The sequence below is a fragment of the Podarcis melisellensis genome, assembly GCF_964234715.1.
Source record: "Podarcis melisellensis genome assembly, chromosome: 16".
Lineage (NCBI taxonomy): Eukaryota > Metazoa > Chordata > Lepidosauria > Squamata > Lacertidae > Podarcis > Podarcis melisellensis.
Genome location: NC_138533.1, coordinates 19,464,248 through 19,486,596, shown reverse-complemented (window position 1 = coordinate 19,486,596; position 22,349 = coordinate 19,464,248). Strand labels below are relative to the sequence as shown.

Genomic DNA, 22,349 nt, shown 5'->3' with positions numbered 1-22,349 from the left:
AATACCTTTGTTTTCATGCATGCTATACCCTAAAATATGCATTTTTGAAAAGCCTGGCTGGTTTGAGCACGGCATCCCCAAATCCGAGTGAGTGTGACTCTTGAAAGATGGCCGTATTTCTGCCCTCGTGTTGTATCAGAAAGTGCAAAATGGATCGATTCGCCTCTAAACAAGAACTGAATTGAATTTCTCTCCCTTCCCCCAATCTGTGAGTCACCAAGATGAGCAAACATCAACATCTTTCCAAGTCTCCTGTGCCTTCCCTCCCCCTTTCAAAGAGCCCCAAGCCACCTACTGAGATCTCCTTGCCCATGCCAATCTGGCTGAGATTCGGCTTCATCCCTCGGCCAACTTGCCAAATTATGGCCTCGGCAGGCTGTGTCTTGAATGGCCATTCCCGAGCATGCAGTTCATACCAGATGGTGCTGTTGGGAGAGAAAGCAGCATTTTAGTAATGCACAAACCTTACACTTCTCTGTGACATCTGCAGAGACTCCCAGAGCTCAGGTGTGGGGTTGCACCATCATCCCTGTCAAGGGATGGGGACCTCCTTCAGGTCTCTTGGGCCAAAGATGGCCCCTTGGGACTCTCCCCAGGGCACATGCACACCCTCCCAAGCATGACCCCACACCAGCAGTGGCGTAGCGTGGGGGGTGCAGGGGGGGCCGGCCGCACCGGGCGCAACATCTGGGGGTTAGGGTTAGGGGGCGCAAATCCACGGGTTAGGGGGTGCAAATCCACGGGTTAAGGGGTGCAAATTACTTGCCTTGCCCCAGGTGCTGACGACCCACGCTACACCACTGCACACCAGCGCTGCAAAACGGTTTAGTTACACTGGCCACATGACTTGGAAAGCTGTCTGCAGACAAACGCTGGCTCCCTTGGCCTGAAAGTGGAGATGAGCGCCGCACCCCAAAGTCGAATTCGACTGGACTTAACCATCCAAGCATTCTTTAATTTTAGCTTATGACTTTAGGAGCCAGGCAAAAATGTTCCTCTTCAACTAGGCCTTTGGCTAATTAAATCTATGGCCTTTTAATTGTGTTGGGGGGGGGTATTGGTTTATTTTGTTCTTATCTTTATTATGTCTTTTGTGTTTTTTCTGTTGTAATTTTGTGTTGTGAACTGCATTGAGATTTGCAGGTGAAGGGCAGTGTCTTCTTCTTCTTCTTCTTCTTCTTCTTCTTCTTCTTCTTCTTCTTCTTCTTCTTCTTTGACGATCACTCATAGCCGAGTAAGATTGTCTTCCATAAACACGGTTTTAACAATGAGTCTGTAAGTGACTGTGGAGGCCAATTCTGGATCCCCAGATCCAATTCTGGATCCCCCCACAGTAGGGACATTGGTTTTGGGGCGGGAGTTGATCATGGTGTGGATTTGCCAAGCATTCCTTCCTCTTAGCACGTTTCTCCCTTGTGTCCTGAGTTCGAGTGTCTTCAAAGCCCATGAAACCTTTGGTAAAGGCTGTTCTCCAATTGGAATGCTCGCAGGCAAGTGTTTCCCAATTGCTGGTGTTATACTACATTTTAAAAGATTTGCCTTGAGACAGTCTTTAAACCTCTTTTGTTGACCACCAGCATTACGCTTTCCATTTTTAAGTTAGGAATAGAGTAGTTGCTTTGGAAGACGATAATCAGGCATCTGCACAACATGACCAGCCCAACGAAGTTGATGTTGAAGAATCATTGCTTCAACACTGGTGATGTTTGCTTCTTCCAGTACACTGGTATTATTTTGCCTGTCTTCCCAAGTGATGTGTAAAATTGCAGCTCCACAAATCCAACTCAATGGTGTAATGTTGGAAAATGTTAATCACTTCTATTATTATTATTATTATTATTAGCCGACGGAGGGAATTTTACTGACCCCCTTCTCCGTCTTGATGCAGAAAAGATTCTCACTGCTGCCCCTCATCAGTTTGCAAGAATTATTTTTTTCCTGTAAGTCCTTGTGAAAATTTGTCCACATTTTACTGTACATTTATTCTAGCATCCACATTTTTGTATGCAAAAGTTTCACTAATAATTTATGCATTACTTGGCTAGAGTACTGCAGCATGAAAATCCACAAAAGTGCAGATTTCAAGGGACACCTTTGTTTCAGTTTCCATATCCAGTCTACACCTGAAGCGTGGGTTGGGTAAAATTGTCTGTTTTCTGAATGACTGCTTTTCCATGGATTTGTATCAACATCCTGCTTGATCTGTACAGTGGTACCTTGGTTACTCAAACAACTTGGAACCAAAACACAGCAAACCCAGAAGTAAGTGTTCCTATTTGCGAATTTTTTTCAGAAGCTGAATGTGCTCCGTTTTGAGTGTTTCAGTTCCGATTTGAGTGCCACACTTCCAATTTGAGAGTCTGTCTGTTTTTGCTATTTATTTTGTGTTTTTGTTTTTGTGGCTTTTTTGTTGTTTTTGTGACCCAGTTCAGTTACTGATTGATTGATTGATTGATTGATTGAGTGAGTGAGTGAGTGACTGCAGTACATTGTTTCTTGCTTTCATTTTATGGATCAATGCTCTCGTTAGATAGTAAAATTCATGTTAAATTGCTGTTTTAGGGCTTGTTTTTAAAAGTCTGGAATGGATTAATCCATTTTGCATTACTTTCTATGGGAAAGCATGCCTTGGTTTTGGAACACTTTGGTTTTGGAACAGACTTCCAGAACGGATTAAGTTTGAGAACCAAAGTACCACTGTATTCTCATTCCTGTGATACAGATTGGGGTGGAGGGGTATGGACTTGTGAGGGGGAATTTTGTGGTTCTGTCACTTTTTCGTTTAGATGTGGCAGCCATTTTGTTATATGCCATGTCCCCACAGCAGCCATTTTGTGACTTGCCATGCCTTCCCCTTCACAGCAGCCCTCGTGCAACTGGTTCTCATGATGCTTTCTAAGATTGCAACCTGTGTCAGAAGCCCCCAATGGCTTGACAACTCCTGTGGTTTGCCCTTTGTGGAATCATACAAAGTTCGCTGAAAAACAGCAGCCATTTTGAACCAAGCGCCTGTTACTTTGTTTTTTAAAAAAAGCCTGGTGTTTTTCTATGCAAACTTTCAAATTGAAAAAGTTTGCTAGGAGCTTAGTCTGATTAAAAAAAAATCCTATAATTACTTTCCCCCGCTGTATTTTTGGTTAAAGTTATACTGAAAGCATATACTGGGTTTAATTGCTGTATTTTTGGGATGAAACTGCGCTATCAGATAAGAACTCAGTATAAGCTAATCGCTTCAATGCTGCGCTCTTTAAGGTGTCTATCACAGTGGAGTAGGGGAAAATTAATCCATCGAATAGAAAACTACAGTCTTCTCTGTGCCTGAACAAAGATATCATCAGAGGGCAATGGGACTGCTTATAAAAAGGATGTCTCCACCTCCCTCTGCTACAGAGCAGGGCAATTAATCACACAAATGAAAAGTACATTAGGGGAGACACAATGCCCACAGTTTTGCACTGTAGCTCCTAAACTTTTTCTATCCAGGACATTCACCCAAGAGGTGTCTATCCATGCACAAGACTCAACTATCCCACCCCCCACTTGTCGTTCCCCAACATCTGGGGATGCATGCTAATGTTGCCAGTGTATTAGCAGCAGGGATGGGATAAAAGAATGGTAGAACTGTAAGGTTGGAAGGGGTTCCGAAGATCATCTAGTCCAACCCTCTAAAATGCAGGCATTTTTAATTAAAGCATCCCTGACAGATGGCCACCCAACCTCTGCTTACAAAGAGAGTTCACCACTTCCCTACGGAGTCTGCTCTACTGTCGAAATTCAGTTCTCCGCATTTCTTCAGCAACCTGTGATTCACTTTTATCTGTTTTTAGTGCCTCGTGAAAATTTACCAGCATTTTCATGCAAATTTCTCCTAACAAACACATGCAGTTTTGAGGAATCGTTTGCAAGCAGTTTTCCCTGTTATAATGCACTTCCATACATCATTTTCACCATTTGTAGGCATATGAGTAATACCATAGGCTAGTCCTCCATGCACGCAAGCAAGATCTAGATCAGAGATCAAGGACACATTCCAGCTAGCCAAAAACATCTCAGGACAGTGCAAAGGTGGAGGAAGAAGAAGAGTTTGGATTTGATATCCCGCTTTATCACTACCCGAAGGAGTCTCAAAGCGGCTAACATTCTCCTTTCCCTTCCTCCCCCACAACAAACACTCTGTGAGGTGAGTGGGGCTGAGAGACTTCAGAGAAGTGTGACTAGCCCAAGGTCACCCAGTAGCTGCATGTGGAGGAGCGGGGAATCGAACCTGGTTCACCAGATTACGAGTCCACTGCTCTTAACCACTACACCACACTGGCTGGTGAACACACCAAGAGCAAGAGAAGAGTCAGCTAAGGGTCTGAGGGCTATTATTCCCAGAGTGATTTACCAAACAGTCCCTTTTCCCAGGGAACCCTGAGAATTGTAGCTCTGTGAAGGGAACAGAGGCCTCCTAACAACTCTCAGCACCCTTAACAAACTACAGCTCCCAGGTTTCTTTGGAGGAAGCCATGCCTGTTCAAAGTGGGATGATAACTGCTTTACATGTAGAGTGCGGATGGGACCCAAGTTTGCACATGAGCCTGGTACAAACACATTGACCCACTGCATTCTGTTGCCACCCCCCCAACTCACCCCCATGCAACAAAGGCACCTACCCAAGGGCAAAGACATCTGAGTGCTTGGAGAACGGAAGCTTGTCTTCTTCTGTGTCAGGTGAGAGCTGGTGGATGATCTCCGGAGCTAAATGGCATAACCAGCCGTTCTGGATCCGCAGTTTGTTTTCTCTCCTACAGAGAGAGACAGAGAGAAACATCCAGTCAGGGAGCCTGTTGCTGGTCTTGGCATTTTCACACATCGTAATTTATCTTACCATTTATGAATTTAATTATTCACAGTGTATATATGCCATTTTTCCAAATGACCTCACACAGCAGTTTATGTTAAGATTATAACATAATGCAATGGCATATTGCTACGGAGATTGTCATATTTCTTTGTTTCCAGGTAAGGATGGGTGTTACAAGTAGCAGGTTGGTGAATCTGTCTATTACAGTTTATCTCAGTTTCTCATACCCAAAAGTCTGCCTCCTTGTCCACAGACCTTCCTGGATGCTAAGATCAGCAGAGGGGGTTCTCTCGGTTGTTCCACTACCAACAGAGGCTGAGGGGGTTGTGGCCCAGAACAGGGCCTTTTATGTGTTGTCTCCAAAGCAGTGGAACTCCCTCCCCAAAGGTGCATCTGGCACCTTCATTGTACAGCTTTTGGTGAATGCTGAAGACGCACCTCTTTACCCCTTTTGACATGTCTGGCATTGTTATAGTATTACGTCTGATCCTCCAAGTGTGCCTATTTTCCAGAGACGTCCCTGATTTAGAGAAGCCATCCTGGTTTCTGATTTGATCCCAGAATGTCTCACTTTTCCTTAGGACGTCCCTATTTTTATTGGAGAAATGTTGGCGGGTATAAAGTTATCTGACCCCCAAGCCATCTGAAGGCAATTCTGTATAGGGAGATTTTTTTAATGTTCAATGTTTTATTACTTTTTTATATATATTGGAAGCCTCCCAGAGTGGCTGGGGCAACCCAGTAAAATATGTGGGGTATAAATAGTAAAATAATCATTACGGAATGGGACATCCCTATTTTCATTGGAGACCTGTTGGAGGGTATGTTACATTCATTGTTCTTGTTTCTGTTTATATCCTACGTATGCCGGAATAAAATAAATAAGTACATATTCTGGCTAAGTAATAAGCACTCCTGGAGACTGTGAAGCAGCACCAACAAGGGGTATGGCCTGAGGATAGTGGGTGTGGTCTGAGAAAGTTCCAGAGGCTAAACAGAGAAGTCTGGGGCTCCACAACTATCATTGAAATCAGGCTTCCTCAAACTCGGCCCTCCAGATGTTTTTGGCCTACAACTCCCATGATCCCTAGCTAGCGGGATCAGTGGTCAGGGATGATGGGAATTGTAGTATCTAAACATCTGGAGGGCCAAGGTTGAGGAAGCCTGATTTAAATTAAGTATTTAAATTTATTTATTTATTAAAAATTAATATCATTAAAGTAACTAAATAAAAGTATCACTACTGAAAAATACTGAAATTAGTATTAAATTAGCATTAAATTAGTATTAACTTCAGTATTAAAAATACTGAAAAATACTGCAAATGAATGACTAGATAAGTAACTTTCCTAGGATTATGAAGAATGCATCTGCAGGTCTCTCAGAAAAAGATAACGCTAATCTTGTAAGCGTTGCTTTAAAGCCAAATAAAACCTTTAAGAAACAGTAAGCTGCCTTCTTCTCTAATACACAATGTTCCGGACTGGTGCAACGAAGCACAGAAGAAAATATATATATATATTTGGGGTCACCCTGCTCACTTTCTGGTTTAAAAAACTGAAAGAGCCAATGAGAATGTGCTTCTGTAATTGGATTTGTTCAAGACCTCCGAGGCTTAGGGATTAATTTAAAAAGAGACGGGATACATTTTAAGAACTTGGGCGGGCGGCGGGACACAAAGAAAAACGATGGTGCCGGAACGTGTAAGGTAAGAGGGTGCCAACTTTCCCCCCTCACTGTTGCAGCCATATTATACTCCGTGCTCAGTATCACATCGTGGTTTCATTGCCTTGTTGCCAAGTGGACCTGCTATGCAGAGGACATTGGTCCATTAGAGCAGATTGGGCAGTGCCCCACCAACTGCAGTATACCCTCAGCAAACCCCCGCCGCCTTGCCTATCTTCTTATAACCAGCCCAGCGGGTGCCACTGTCTGTCAGCTTCCTCCTCCATAGTCTTAGTGTCATGTTTATAGATCTCACCAGTGAGGAAGCAAGGGACAAAACTGGAATTGGCTCCACCTGCCATTGTCTCTGGCTCCACCTACTGCTGGCCTCCTGCCTTACAGTGGACAGCAGCAGCCACCAATGATCTTCATATTCTGATTCCCTGACTACAGATTCTACTGCAGTCAAAACTGCACTATCCACAGCTTCCTCCTCCTTGGAGCTGTCAGATCTGACCTCCTCCTCGGTCTCAGGTTTTACACCCTTGAGAGAGCTGGACCATAAAAAAGGCTGATCGCCGAAGAATTGATGCTTTTGAATTATGGTGCTGGAGGAGACTCTTGAGAGTCCCATGGACTGCAAGAAGATCAAACCTATCCATTCTGAAGGAAATCAGCCCTGAGTGCTCACTGGAAGGACAGATCCTGAAGCTGAGATTCCAATACTTTGGCCACCTCATGAGAAGAGAAGACTCCCTGGAAAAGACCCTGATGTTGGGAAAGCTGGAGGGCACAAGGAGAAGGGGACGACAGAGGACGAGATGGTTGGATAGTGTTCCCGAAGCTACTAACATGAGTTTGACCAAACTGCGGGAGGCAGTGGAAGACAGGAGTGCCTGGCGTGCTCTGGTCCATGGGGTCACGAAGAGTCAGACATGACTAAACGACTAAACAACAACAACAACAGAACTCAGTAGTGAGGATGGGAACAAAACAAGTTAGCTCTGCCTGTCATTAGTTCTGACTCCCCCTACTGTTGGGCTCCTTGCCTTCCGCCCTACCTAACCTTCAGCTCTCTAGATGTTGCTGGACTGCAACTCCTATGACCCTTGGTCATCGGCTATGCTAGCTGCGGCAGATGAGAACTGGGTGAGTCCAACAACACCCAAAGGGTCAAAGGTTCTGTAGGGGTCATGAGTCGACCTTCTCTGGCTCCTCAGGAGAAGGATTCCTCCTTGGCAGTAGTGGTTGACCTCCTTTGGAGTTTTGTTCTTTGCCCAAAGCTGGGTAAAGAGCTGGAGTCCATCCTCATACCACTCAGGTCACTAGTTTGGGATCTGCTGCGAGTTTGAATCCTGACACCTGTCTTATGCCGACAACATGGAGAAATGGCGTTTCTCAGCAAAGCAGAAAAACCACAAAAATGCCTGTTATCAGGGGTGCCAACCTGAATAAAATATTGGGTGGGGAGCAGTTAAGCCCCGCCCTGCATAATCAATCACATGACGTGGTGCAAACACACAATTAGAATGGCAATGCCCATTAACATTGGGGGGCCATGGCCTCCTCTAATATTTTATCGGAGGGGCAAATGGACCTCGGCCGCTGGGAGTTGGCTCCTGTGCTTGTTATGGAGTTATCCAGCTAAGAATTCCAGCACCTCAAATGAATTCTGAATGTTGGCTTACAGGGCAATCCAAAGGCAAGGTCCACCAGGATGAGCACAGAGGAGGTGGGTCTCAGGTGGTCTTAACTGAGCCAGGGCTATGCCGGCATAACTCCCTCATCCTGGCTCAGCCAGGGGTACCCCGATGTAGCTCCCTCAACCCAGCATTTCCTTGGTTAGTTTCTCCGTGTTCTTAAGTAAATATTAAATACCTTGCCCAGCCAGGACTAGGCTGGCTCAGTCAGGGCTTAGCTGGCAAAAGTTAAGCGGGTATAAATCCCCCCTCCCAAAAAATGGGTGTTCCAGGGCCATGGCTGGACGGGGATGTGGGGGAGAAGAGGACGAGGAGAGATGTACACCTCTTTCAATCCTCTTTCAGTTGAACCATGTGACCTGGCAAACCCAGCAGAATGTGCACTGACAAAAAAAGAGTGGTATAAGTCAAACTCTGGTTTAAAGATTTGTTTTCTGTCTGCCAGGCTCGGGTTGGCTCAGCCAGAAGGAGCCGCTCTCCTGAACGGAGTTTGGAACAGGAGTATATTACAGCACCTTACCTGAAGCCACTGAAGAAAGTGATGCCAGCTTCCTATAGCTTGGATCGCTCTGTTCGCATCTTAACAATTTGTTCCAGTAACTTATATTCCATCCACCACACCCATGAAACCACAGATGAAAATGGGGACTCGTAAAAACCCCTATGCTAATTTCAAGAGTCACTGCTTCGGAGTATCCCCCCGCCTCCAATTTTATATATATATGGCTGAAAGCTCCACTGCAAATGCTTTATTCGTTTACTCTTCAGCAGTTCATTTGGAAAGCCAGGGGGAAACTGCTGTTAAGGTTGAAATATACAAAATCAAAATCAAATGGCCTCGCAGCCTGTTATTAACAGTTCGTAAAGGAGCCTTGCAAGGGACGCGGGTGGCGCTGTGGGTTAAACCACAGAGCCTAGGACTTGCCAATCAGAAGGTCAGCAGTTCGAATCCCCGCAACGGGGTGAGCGCCTGTTGCTCGGTCCCTGCTCCTGCCAACCTAGCAGTTCGAAAGCACGTAAAAGTGCAAGTAGATAAATAGGTACCACTCCAGCGGGAAGGTAAATGGCGTTTCCGTGCGCTGCTCTGGTTCGCCAGAAGCGGCTTAGTCATGCTGGCCACATGACCCGGAAGCTGTACGCTGGCTCCCTCGGCCAATAAAGCGAGATGAGCGCCGCAACCCCAGAGTCGGCCACGACTGGACCTAACAGTCAGGGGTCCCTTTACCTTTAAAGGAGCCTTGCAGAGTCGTGGGATGATGGGCCACACATGAGTGTTCATGCATGTGCAGGGCTGGAGGCTTTCAAGCCGAGGGGCCAATTTGTGCCCTCCAGGCTTCTCTGTCTGGTCCTAGGGACTTTGCCCAGGCCACATCCCTCACAAGACCTACTTGTCACGCTCACTGATGGTCTTTGCCTCACTGGAAAGTCTTCTTGAACTCTGGCAATGCTTGGATGGAGGTGAGAGAGGGGCGTGGGCAGGTGTGTGAAGAACCTCACATTTGCCCCCCCACCCCCACCCCGCTTTTGCTCCTGGCCTCACCCACCAGTGGCACATGGCCTCCAGAAGCCTGCATGGAAGGAATTGTGTCTCTCAGGATGGAGATAATTCTCCATCCCTGCTTTAGGACACAGGCAGCTGCCTGGCGATGCCGGGAGCTGTCACCAACCCTAGAAGATGCCTCCTTATCTTCCAAGTTTCTCAAGCTCTCCTTCCAGCCACTCAAAAGAAGGATCTCACGTATCGCAACTAATTAGCGCTTCTTGCTCTTCAGGGAGAGGAACCCTGCAATTTCCTCCGCAGAGTAACAACAAATAAATGGGAAGACGTGGTTGTGAGTGGTGCGTTAGCAGGACTCCAACAAAGGGCTCCAGCAACAGAGAGAGCCCACAGCTAACCCAAGACTCCCTGCTACAGTAGCCTCTGCTAGGCATGAATCACACCGGGGTAGGGTGAGCTGTCCCTGGGACAGATGTTTTCAGATCTGTTTGCCTATGTTTGTGAACCGCCTTCACTGAGTCACAATCCAGGCTAAGCTGGGGGGGGGGGCTTAGGTTGGTGCAGAGCAGCGGAGAGTCAGGAGAGGCTGATCAGTCAACTGTGGCTTCTTTTGGGTTTCAGTACAGTTGTACCTTTGTTCTCAAACTTAATCCATTCCTGAAGTCCGTTCCAAAACCAAAGCGTTCCAAAACCAAGACACGCTTTCCCATAGAAAGTAATGCGAAATGGATTAATCTGTTCCAGACTTTTAAAAACAACCCCTAAAACAGCAATTTAACATGAATTTTACTATCTAACAAGACCAATGATCCATAAAATGAAAGCAACAATGTACTGCAGTCACACAATCAATCAATCAGTAGCTGAATTGGGTTCCATGCAGTCACAAAAATAAAAGAAGCCACAAAACAAATAGCAAAACAAATAGCAAAAACAGACAGATCTCAGCATAACACTCAAAACAGAAGTGTGGCACTCAAAATCAGAAGCGTAACACTCAAAACGGAGCATGTTCAGCTTCTGAATAAAGTTCGCAAACAAGAACACTTACGTCCGTAATATAAGGCTAATTGTAAGGAATGGAATGTGAATTAGAAATAACTGGGAAAACAATGCAGCAACAAGACGAAACTATGGACGTGTTGAGAGTGGAGTGCGGCCAACCAAATTTTGGAAAAATTGAATCAGATTTGCTTTAATTTGTGGTTGCTTTGTTAAAATTCGGAAAATCAATAAAAACAATTTGGCAAAAAAGGGGGGTGGAATGGGATATAAATGTAATAAAAAATTACCCCCAAAAAAGAACTCTGAGAATGGTTAAGAGTAGTGAGAGCTGTTAGGAAACCTCTATTCCCCTCCCAGAGCTACAATTTCCAGAGTTCCTTGAGAAGAGGGATTGTTGGTTAAATCACTCTGTGAATTATTGCTCTGGGAAGGGAATAGGTAAAGGGACCCCTGACCATTAGGTCCAGTGGTGACTGACTCTGGGGTTGCGGTGCTCACCTCGCTTTATTGGCGGAGGGAGCCAGCGTACAGCTTCCAGGTCATGTGGCCAGCATGAGTAAGCCGCTTCTGGCGAACCAGAGCACTGCATGGAAACACCATTTACCTTCCCACCGGAGTGGTACCTATTTATCTACTTGCACTTTGAAGTGCTTTCAAACTGCTAGGTTGGCAGGAGCAGGGACCGAGCAATGGGAGCTCACCCCGTTGCGGGGATTCGAACCGCTGACCTTCTGATCGGCAAGTCCTAGGCTCTGTGGTTTAACCCACAGCGCCACCCCTTAAGGGAATAGAGGCCACCTAAAAACTCTCATTAACCTTAACAAACTACACTTCCCATGCTTCCTTGGGGGAAGCCCTGACTATTTAAAGTGGCAGGATGCAGCTTTAAATGCATAGTGCAGGTGGATCGCAGGAAAACCTTCAATTTCCCCCGATATCAAATTGGCAGAATAAAAAAAGGCAAAGTCCAAGAAATAGACCGAGAGAACATGATGGGGGGGAAGGGGGGAGAGTATAAATAGACAAGCATCTTGAGGGGAATACGTAAGTTAAACCCACCCACAGCACAGTTTACCACTTCAATCTGACAACGAATACACCGTTACACCGCTGCAGAAGGAGGGAGAGACATGGGCAACCCATTATCTCCTCCTCTAATCCGGCACGTCTGACACCCCATAATTACAGACAGATTAAAATATGCAATTTATCTCACAGGCGGCTTTGCAATAGAGCAAAAATTAACAGCGAGGAAAAACTTCACAATAGCTGAGAGCGCAGTAAGTTGCATCTAAATCAGGAGTCGCCAGCAGGCGAAGCTTCACCTGGAAATCTCAGAACAGATTGCAGGAGTTTCTGGGGAGGGGTGAGCATTTAGAAGAGGAGAGTGGAGACTTATTCTGCCTGAGGGCCGCATTCCGTTCGGGTCAGTCTTGTGGGGGCCACTTGCCAGCAGTGGGCAGGGCCAGATGAAAAAGTGGACGGAGCACTGAATGCAAATTTCGACTTTGTACACTTGGCTAATTCCTGAAAGGGCTCACATGCTCCTCTGCATCTTCTGTTCAGGCAGGCAAGAAGCATTAACAGAGATGAAAAGCACAATCCCAGGCAGACAAACAAGCTCAAGGAGAATGTGAACCTGGACCGGTGAGAGATGTCACCTGGAGAAAGGTGTGACTTGGGAGACTCCTTAGGGCCAGAGAAGCCCAGAGGGATGAATCCTGTGCCAATAAACCCTCCCCCCTTTTGGTTCTGCCACCTCATTGCCTGATGCTGCTCATCAGTTGCTGTTGCATGTTCTCACAACTCTTGCACCCTGCCCAGTTCTGTCCTAAAAACAAACAGTTTGTTACCGATAAAAGAGAACATTTAAGAGGCAGAGCGATGGGTCCACAGAGCCGGTCACCTACCTGCCTGCTTGCAGAACCCCTGAGATGCTGAAGAGGCCAAAGTCTGTGATCACCACCTTCCCGTTGTCATAGAAAACATTTTTAGACTTGAGGTCCTTGTGGAGGATGCCTTTGGCATGGAGATAGCCCATTCCCTGCAAAAGAAGCCAAGAGAGAGAAAAGGCATTGAAAGGGTGTCATGGGAAAAGACAGGGCAGAGTTGAAATGAATTGAGTGACAGCAGCAGGAGGAGGAGGAGGAGGGGAAAGCCCTCTACAAATCAGAGTTCTGTCAAGAGCAATCTGAACCTCTCTCTCTCACGCCAGGTTGAGTTGACTGTATTTTATTTTTCCTCTTTATTGACTCTTGGCCACATTCACACCATACATGTAAAGTTTTGTGATACGACTTTAAACAGTAATGGCTTCCTCTCCCAAAGGATGCTGGGAACTGTGGTTTGTTAAGGAGGCTGAGAGCTGTTAGGCGATTCCCCTCTCAGAACTATAATTCCCAGAGTGGTTTCACGAGCATTCCCTCTTCCCAGGAACTATGGAATTGGCTGTGATGGGACTAGATGCTGTCTAGCAACTCTCAGCACCTGTTGCAAACTATCAGCTCCCAGTATTCTTTGGGGGAAGCTATGTCGTTTTAAAATGGCATTGTAGTGCTTTAAACGTATGGTGTGAAAGTGGCCTTCGTTACACAGCTTCATGGAAGATAAGGCAACCCAGTGGTGGCAGGCGCTCTCTGGGACTGGTAGGGCAGAAGGCACGGAGCCCAACAGTAGGTGGCGCCAGAGGCAATGAAAGGCAGAGCTAACTCATTCTGGTTTTGTCTCCTTCCATCCTCCTTTACACTAAATTGCTCTTTTGCGTAAGGGGAGAGTTGTCTGTGGTAGGAACTCCGCTGTCGCTGTTTTACTGAGAGGTAGCAAATAATATAGTAAAATTAAGCAACCAATAGTGTAACAAACACAAGAAAAAGCAGGATATCCTTTTACAAGGCAATTTGCGAACACCCTTACAAGCGCCTCTCATCTTTTTATGGCAATGGAAACCTCAATTTTTACGATTCACCCAATAAAATGTTCGGTTCAGCATTTTCCTGAGTTTTATGACACCCACACATAGCAAATGAGGCCCATTTTTCAGTACCCTGATCATCAATATCTCTCCATTCCCTCACCCTCTTACTTAATTTCATCATTTGGACACTGTCCCTATTTTCATAATCTGGCCCAGGCTTTATCCCTGCACTTAAGGCATAATTGCCTTCCGGGATGCTGTCAGAAAGTGTTCTACCATCTCCATGTCTTCTAACAGAACATCTTCTTTTACATACTCCAGTAGGACAATTAATGGATTTCCTGGTAGCACATATCCTGCCATATACTCTATTTCTCTGTGTCCTATGGCCCAGAAGGGTCTTATTTTGTGACATGATCAAAATGCAGGTTGTACATCAGCTCCATTTGCTTTTGCTGGAACAAACTAAGGGCCCATCTGCAATATACACATTTAGCAGGATCATACCACTTTAAACAGTCATGGCTTCCCCCAAGGAATCATGGTCTGAGAGTTGTTAGGTGGCCTCTATATCCCTCACAGTGCTACAGTTCACAGAATTCCTGAGAAGAGGGGCTGGTGGTTAAACCACTCTTCGAATTGTAGCTCTGGGAGGGAGAATAGCCCCCTCCCAGAAATGCTCATCACCCGTAACAAACTACAATTCCCATGATTCTTGGGGGGAAACCATTACTGTTTAAAGGGGTACAATAGTGCTTTAAATGCATAGTGACCTAACATAGTGACCCCTTTGGGACGTATTCATCAACAGTGGTTGAAAGGAGGAGTCAGATCAGAGCCGTCTTTCCCATAGGGCTCAGTGGTGTGTTGTGCCAGGGCGCCGGCCTCTCAGGGGTGCCCCAGCAAGTGGGGGAGCTGCGTGGCTTTGCCTGTGGCCTCCCCTTTCCCTGCATGCCCGTCAGCTGTGCCCCATTGTGCTGGTCCTGGGAGCTACAGAGAGACAAGGTCTGAGTCCAATCCGAGGTCAATGGTGTGGTATGGAGGCTGTCCATCAAAGCTGTAGCTGGGTCCAAGGCAGGGAGTCAGGTGGGGTCAGGAACTCTGGCAGAAGAGCAGGACAGGGTGCAGGCAGGAACAGGCTACCAACAATGTTGCTCCCGCAACCTGGGACTGGGACTGGCTGGCTTTTATCTGCCCCAAGGCATAGGGCGGCCCCGGTCCACAGGTGACTCGCCTCTCCTGGCCTGGAGGCGAGCACTCCTCCTGCAGGAACTTAGTTCTCTCCGCCTTTCTGCCCTTAGCCTCTGCAGCTCAGGAGAGGCTGGAGGGTTACTGGACCCAGAGGCAACCTCAGCTTCTCCTGACGGGGCGGAGAGTGGAGCACCTGCAGGCAATGGGTCCTCCATCACCTCAGGAGCCAGAGCAGACTCAGCTGGTGCCTGCACCTGAGGATCCAGCAAAGGTGAGGACCCTTCAGGCTCAAGCCCCAGCCCCGGTTCAGCTGGTTCTGGAGGCACGGACTCCTGTGCAGGCTGGGATTCCTCAGGTTCAGCCTCCGAGTCTGAATCCCAGGCCATCACATGCAGCTTCCTTCCCAAGCCTCCATAGGGATTTCCCTCCCACAGCGGCATGGGTGAGAGTTGCGTGGGGGTGGGGGAAAGGCATGGCTGGCAGTACACAGCTTCAACTCCCCACCCACTGTCTGTGGTAATTTAGGGGAGCTGGGCGGATATTTGCACCCCAGCGCCGCATCTGCTAAAGAAAGCCCTGTGTCAGATTCCCACCAAATGCATCCTTCATGGTTTGACTGGATTCTGCACTCCTTCCTGTTTCTCCATAATACTGGGACATGCCAACTCTTATATTCTTGACCTTTTGGATTTCTTTGAAAAGAAGACACCCCTCCTCTTGCCTTCTCTAAGGGGGTGTTCCTACCCACCCACCACATAATTCTTCTGATGCACTTGAAAGCATAGACCACTCGCCATGATGGCTATGCCTCCACAGTTGGAGGCAGCAATGCTTCTGAATACCAGTTCCTGGAAACCACAGGAGGGGAGAGGGCTCTTGTGCTCAGATCACATTTGAGAGTTTCCCACAAGCTTCTAGCTGGCCATTGTGAGAACAGGATGCAGGATTAGAATGATCCAGCAGGCTCTTCTAATGTTCTTATGCTAGACTGCACTAAAACTCGCTTTTAAATATGTATTTGTAAAGGTATTTTCTCCTAAAACACACATTTCAAAACTTCTTTAAATACTAGGGGCTGTCGCCAAGCATCGTTCCATCACCCTTGACCAGCCCCCTCCCTTTACACCTCACTACGCCCTTGGCTGTCCCATCACAGCTCACTCCAAGCTCCTCCCTCTCCACTCCCTTTAAAAAGCCACTTCATAGAATGGCTTGCTAAACTGTTATGTGAATCGCCTCTCCACCCTACCCATCTTTCCTGTCTGCTGTACCTCCTGCTGCAATTGCCATGGCCACCAATGAGCAGCCAAGTGAACTGCAGAGCGAGACGACACCTTGCCTTTCTATGTATATAGGAAGAAATGCATATATGTAAGCCAAGCGCTGTGACGTTCGGGGTAGCACAAAACAAAATAAAAATCTGACAGACAGCCCTCCTCCAAACCACGCATCAGTCCAGGAATTTCATGATGGTTTGGTGCGTATTGACATCCGTAAAAGGTTCGAATCCTCAAGAATCCCTCCCCCACGCACACCCTTTGAAGCCCATCTGTGCAGCTTTGAACTATGAGATCACTGAACACTTGCAGTACCTCTCGGCCCTCTGATCCATCAACTGGTTAAAGAAGAACAAGGATAAAACACTAGCAGCTTACTGCAAAAGTGCTCGCCTAGCTGGGGAGATCAAGGCAAAGCGAATTGTAACTGTAGGGATTTCTTTGACTTTGATGAGCTGAGATCTCATCGTTCAAGAAAAGAATAGAAAAAGCACCCACTGCCCAGATGCAAACAGCTTTCACTGCTCACCAACCCACCCCCACCCCCCACCCCGTTATTCCCTGACACCCTCCCACAACTTGCTTACAGGCCTGGCGCTAATGGTCTAGAAGCGAGAAAGGTGTAGGAGGCAGGGCAAGCTGTCGTTCACCTTGCTGTCTCCACAAAGCGCTGGTCTCCACGCTCATTAAAACCGCCGCAGTCAGCCAGCCTTCGCTGGAGAAGGAATCTATCTGCCTGGGCTCTGATGTTATTTATGTTTTTGGTTTGACCTACGGGATTTGTATCACTCGCTCAGCTTTTCCATCAAAAAAGCTACAAGGTGCCTTGCATCAACATGAAAAAGAGTAATTGGTGGCAGGTATCTATCTCCCTGCTGTAGGAACATCTAGGCTTCCTTAGTGCAAAGGATGCACAAATCTGTCAGGTTCAGTTTGTCTCAGGTTTTTTCCTGCCCAACCAGTTTTCAGTCCAATTTCATTTTCCAGCACAATCATTTGCCCAACTTTTAGCTCCTTATATTTCCACATCAGGGTTTTTTTTTTTTAAGTCCTTATGGAAATTCATCAACCTTTGCATCATTCCTCACAATATACACCTTTGGGCAAGCAATTTCCCCTAAGGCATTTGTGCATGTTGCTTTTCACTGACATTTGCATGCATTCCACTACTGTATACCTTGGGTCAGACCCCACCTGGGGTACTGTGTGCAGTTTTGAGCACCATAGTTTAAGAAGGATATTGACAAGGTGGAACGTGTTGAGGGAGCTGGGTATGTTTAGCCAACAGGAGATGAGAAAACAGAGGTGATACAATAGCCGCCTTCAAATATCTGAGCAGCTGTCACGTGGAAAATAGAGCAAGCTTGCTTTCTGCTGCTCCAGAGGGTAGCACCAGAACCAATGGATTCAGATGACAAGAAAGGAGATTCCCACCAAACAATAGGAACAACTTTTCAAGGGTAAGAGCTGTTGTTTGACAGCAAAAAGGGCTACCTCAGAAGGTGGTGGACTCTCTCTCTCTCCAACAGAAGTTGGATGGCTGTATGCCAGGTATTCTTCAGCTCTTACCCTTGAGCTCTGCATTGCAGGGGGTCAGGCTAGCTATGACATTCCTATAATTCTATGATTCTATGCCATTATGTATACCTGTGTTGTTTTGAAAACTCCATTGTTGAACCCAGAGATGTGTGAATTTCAAAGGATAGCCGTGTCTCTGTACACTTATTGTTTCTGAAAGTGTGGACTAGGTAGGTTTGCATTAAGATGTTTTGTTTTTTAAAAAATTGCTGTTTGAGAATTTGCATATTTTAAAAAAATATGCTTGGGTCTCTGACTGGGGACCATAGTTCCTTCCACACCTGACGTGTGCCTTAAGGCCTAGGGTGCATTCAGACATGAGGAATATTGTGTTCGCTTTCCTGATTATAATGCTAATGCTTCTATCTCATTTTCTGGTGTTGCTTTCTTACTACAGTACCTGTTGCACTATGAAACAGTGGCTTTCTTGACCATTATACTGGCTGAATTGCAAGCATTTGGCACAACAACAAACACTGTTGGACCACGCTGCTACTCCCCCACGCTTTCTGCAAATGCCTGCTTCTGTTCCCCTGTTATTCCCCCATGGAAAAGGCAAGAAAGAACTGTATGCTGGTCTGCTGTCCCAGATCTTGTCACTTTATTCCCACAATTTTCTAGATAAAGGGAGCTGCAAATGGATTTTTTTCCCCTGGAAGCAAATAACAAAAAAACTAGCCCTGGGTATGTGAAATGTTCCACTTGTTTTCCGGAAGTGGCATTTACATTGCGTGGAGGCTCAACTGCTATACAAAAATTGACATTTACGAAATGTCGGGGAGATGGAATAAAGTGCCGTGTGAATGGAGCCCTAGAAAGCTAAAGCTTCTCTTCCTTGGAACTCCCTATCCCTGCTTGACCTCCATCTATCTGAGCATGCCATTTTCTTTGAAACAAGAGGCTCCCTCCGGTAGGCAGCCTTGAATTGTCTTCAGGCACGCTAGATGGGTAGCTAGCACCCCCTACTGGCTCGCAGGTTTTTTTAAATGCCAACCTGTCCTTATGTCAGGGTGGTTCCACACCTTTGCCCTGTTCCCAGAAAGTTTGCAAGGAGCTTTTTTAAGTCACAACAAATGCAACAGGAGGCAGTAGCTGTGGGTCTTCCACCAAATATTCGGCTCCTATCAGACTCTCAGTTCCTGTTGAATATACTAGTGTGGCTAGAACTATACACCGGGACAAGGCAGATGTAAGGTTCACAACCCACAATTGCCTATTACTGCTAATGGGCGAAAGCATTTGGGGGCAGAAGCTGGTCCATTATGTCAGTCCACCAGCAGCCAGTCCACATGTCCCTACCTGCCTTACTGCTAGCCTAGGGAGTGGTTCTGGTTGTTAGCTTCCTCCTCTGTAGTTGCAGCAGAACATAGCAGGGAGGAGGATGAAGGCAAAACCAGAACAAGTTGGTTCTAGCGCCACCTACTGCTGGGCTCCATGCCTTCCACCCTAACAGGTCCAAGAACCATCAAGAACTACTGTTCATGAGAGATGATGAGAGGGTGCGTATTTACACTTACATCCCTCCCTACCTGGAATCTGGGACCAGGAATAAGTCTAGAAAGCAGTGGGGGAAATGGGATCAGGGGGGTTTCAGATACTGGGTGTGGGCAGAAGGCAACTGTATGGGTGAAAGAGATTCCCCCCAACTCGGACTGCTTATTGAGTACTTTTAGCCCAGTGGTGGGGTGCCTGATGCCCTACCAATGTTGTTGGGCTACAATTCCCATCATCCCTGAGCACTGGCCATGCTTGCAGGGGCTGATGGGAGTTGTAGTCCAACAAAGACCAGGATGGCCACAGGCTCCCACCACTCCTTTAACTGGACGTATCAGGGATGAAGCTGGGACCTTTTTAAGGCAAAGCAGGCACTCTGCCCCCTATTTTGTCTCAGTGGCAAAATCAGCTCTCGGAGTGAGGCACCTCAACACGCAGAGGGCTGCATCCAACCAAGTTCTGATCCAAGTAGACTCAGTGAAATAAATGAACCCAAGTTAGCCATTGCAGTTAACTGCAACTGACTAACATTGGACACAACCCAGAGCAAGGAAGGATCTGGCATGCTCTTTCTTGTGGCTGGGAAACAGCACGGGGTTTTTTCAGCCAGAACTCACTGGAACTCGGTTCCAGCACCTCTCAGGTGGGCACCATTGCCATTATAAGAGAACAAGGGAGGTGTTCCGGTGGTGAGTTCTGGCACCTCTTTTTCTAGACAAATAGCACTGGGCAACAGTATTTTATCATTTAACAAGCATTAACTGCTAGACAGGTACACACACCCCATGTAGCATTTTTTTTTTTTTAGAGAAGTCTTGGAGCCCTGGCATATACATTGCTTGGGAAAGTTTGACTGAAGAGGGGGAAGAGATAGGGAGAGAAAGAGAGAGAGAGAGATTCTGGCCAAGCTCTATTAAGAAACATGGGCCGCGTTGGCGTAGATAGGAACTCGTATCTGCTCATTAGGCAGCGGATGGGGGGGGCAGGGAAATTAATGAAAGCCAATGAAATGAAAAGGGCTTTGGGTTTGAGTTTAATAGGATAGAAATAGCCCTGGTATGATAATCCACCTTTCAATGTGACATGGAAGGATGTGGAGGAGGATGAATGAAAGCCCAGCATTCCCAAGTGTGGTCTGGGGGGGGGGGTAAAGTGTCCCAGACTCCATGCAGGATTGTGGGCTGCACACAGGGGCCCCCAACATGGAGTCTGTGAGCTAGGGATGGGGGAGAAACCTGATTTAGTTTGCATTTAACTCTACATTTAACCAATCCCCGCTTTCCACAACAATACGAGAACCAAAACACAGTCATCCCGCGGAATTGGCACATATCCAAATTTTGCAATGCAGTCCTTCCAACTGAGATGTTCACAAAAATGCATATGCTAGGGGAACACCAGTGTGGAAATCAAGATGCTTGTGGAAATAACATACAGAAATGTATTGGATATGGGGAAATCGGTTGCAGGCTTGTGTATGTTACTCAGAACCACAGACCAAGCTGCAGAAGGGTTTTCATGAGGATTTTAAAACTTTGCAAGGTGCTGCAGAAATGTGAAGAGTTGGATGTTAGATGGTGAAATTGTGAAACAGAGAGAACCAAATTTGACATCTCCATCCACCCCTTTAGTTTCAAGGGAATGGTGGGCAAGTTATGTGACATCCATGGAACGCCGTGGAAAACACAACTTGAGCCACTCCAAGGGAAGACACTGGAGCCCTTCAAATCATTTGCACATGCACAGAAAATAGTAGATCTAGCTGGAAGGCAACACATGCATTGATCACTGTGATGCATCCATCCATCATTACTGTTATTATTATTATTTAATTGTAAGATTATTGTATATAATCGTAAAGGTAAAGGGACCCCTGACCATGAGGTCCAGTCGCGGATGACTCTGGTGTTGCAGCGCTCATCTCACTCTATTGGCTGAGAGAGCCAGCGTACAGCTTCTGGGTCATGTGGCCAGCATGACTAAGCCGCTTCTGGCGAAACAGAGCAGCGCATGGAAACGCCGTTTACTTTCCCGCTGGAGTGGTACCTATTTATCTACTTGCACTTTGACATGCTTTCGGACTGCTAGGTTGGCAGGAGGAGGGACTGATCAACAGGAGCTCACTCCGTCACAGGGATTCGAACCGCCAACCTTCTGATCGGCAAGCCCTAGGCTCTGTGGTTGAGACCACAGCACCACCCACGTCCCTTGTATATAATCATAGACATTTGTATAATCTTAGGAAGAGCTTTCTGACAGTAAGACCTCGGAATGTGGTGGCCTCTCCTTCCTCAGAGGTTTTTAAGCAGAGGTTGGATGGCTACCCATGGGGGATGCTTTACCTGAGATTCCTGCATTGCAGGGGGTTAGACTGGATGACCCTTCTAACTCTGCAAATCTGTGATTCTGTAATCTTAGGAGGGGTGTGGCTTGTGAGGAAGACGAGGCATGGCTGTGATTATCATGAAAGGACCTTGAATCTGACACTCCACTACTGCTCCTTTCATCTCAGAAACATCATGATTCACACTGACTACTCCCGGGCTCCTTTAGCCTATTTCAGGATTCACCTGGACACAGATCAAGTAAAATAGTGCTTCACCCCACAGCTCACACCACATAGCACCAGATGTCCACCTGACATGACTACTTTGCTTCCTGCTATGAATGTGTGTGTAGAAGTTGGCTGGGTGGGAAAGATGTCTGCTTTCCCTCTGAAACAGTCTCATCATACCATTTGCATCACATCCGTCAAAGCATTCATGCCAAGACTGGGTCCCGGGCACGAGGCACCTGTCTCAAGAGTGAGTGTGTGAGTGTGTGTCCCCTGAGTTTTTATTCTCCATTGCTCATACCTTGACGATCTCTTGAGCAATCTGCCTTGTTTTGTTGACATCCAGGACGATCTTGGCATCTCTCACCACCGAGTAGAGTGTCCGTCCTTTGCACAAGCTGGAAAGAAAGATCGGGAAATAGGAATTAACGGCGGGAAGGGAAACCAAACCCATGGAAATTGCTGTAAGATCGGGACATAGAGGAAACGCCAAAGCACTTAAACGGATAGAAGGATTGCAATTTCTCATCCAGGTAATCAAAATGGTTTGGGACTTGTACACCCCAGGATGCAGGGAGAAGGGCATGAATCCAGTTTGGCACGTCTGGACCCTAGCTTTATGCTTTA

At 46.7% G+C, this 22,349-nt stretch overlaps 1 protein-coding gene across 1 annotated transcript in view; it reads right to left on the bottom strand.

Annotated features, from left to right (window-relative positions):
- The window catches only part of KSR2 (kinase suppressor of ras 2), a gene marked incomplete at its 3' end in the record, with an annotated part of 186,466 nt that overhangs the window by 2,468 nt on the left and 161,649 nt on the right, over nucleotides 1-22,349 (bottom strand). The window contains exons 15-18 of the mRNA XM_081892157.1: nucleotides 22,024-22,120; nucleotides 12,625-12,758; nucleotides 4,656-4,787; nucleotides 296-425 (exon numbers count right to left, since the gene is read on the bottom strand). Coding sequence (XP_081748283.1) covers nucleotides 296-425; nucleotides 4,656-4,787; nucleotides 12,625-12,758; nucleotides 22,024-22,120 — 493 coding nt within the window. The remainder of the gene's footprint in view (nucleotides 1-295; nucleotides 426-4,655; nucleotides 4,788-12,624; nucleotides 12,759-22,023; nucleotides 22,121-22,349) is intronic.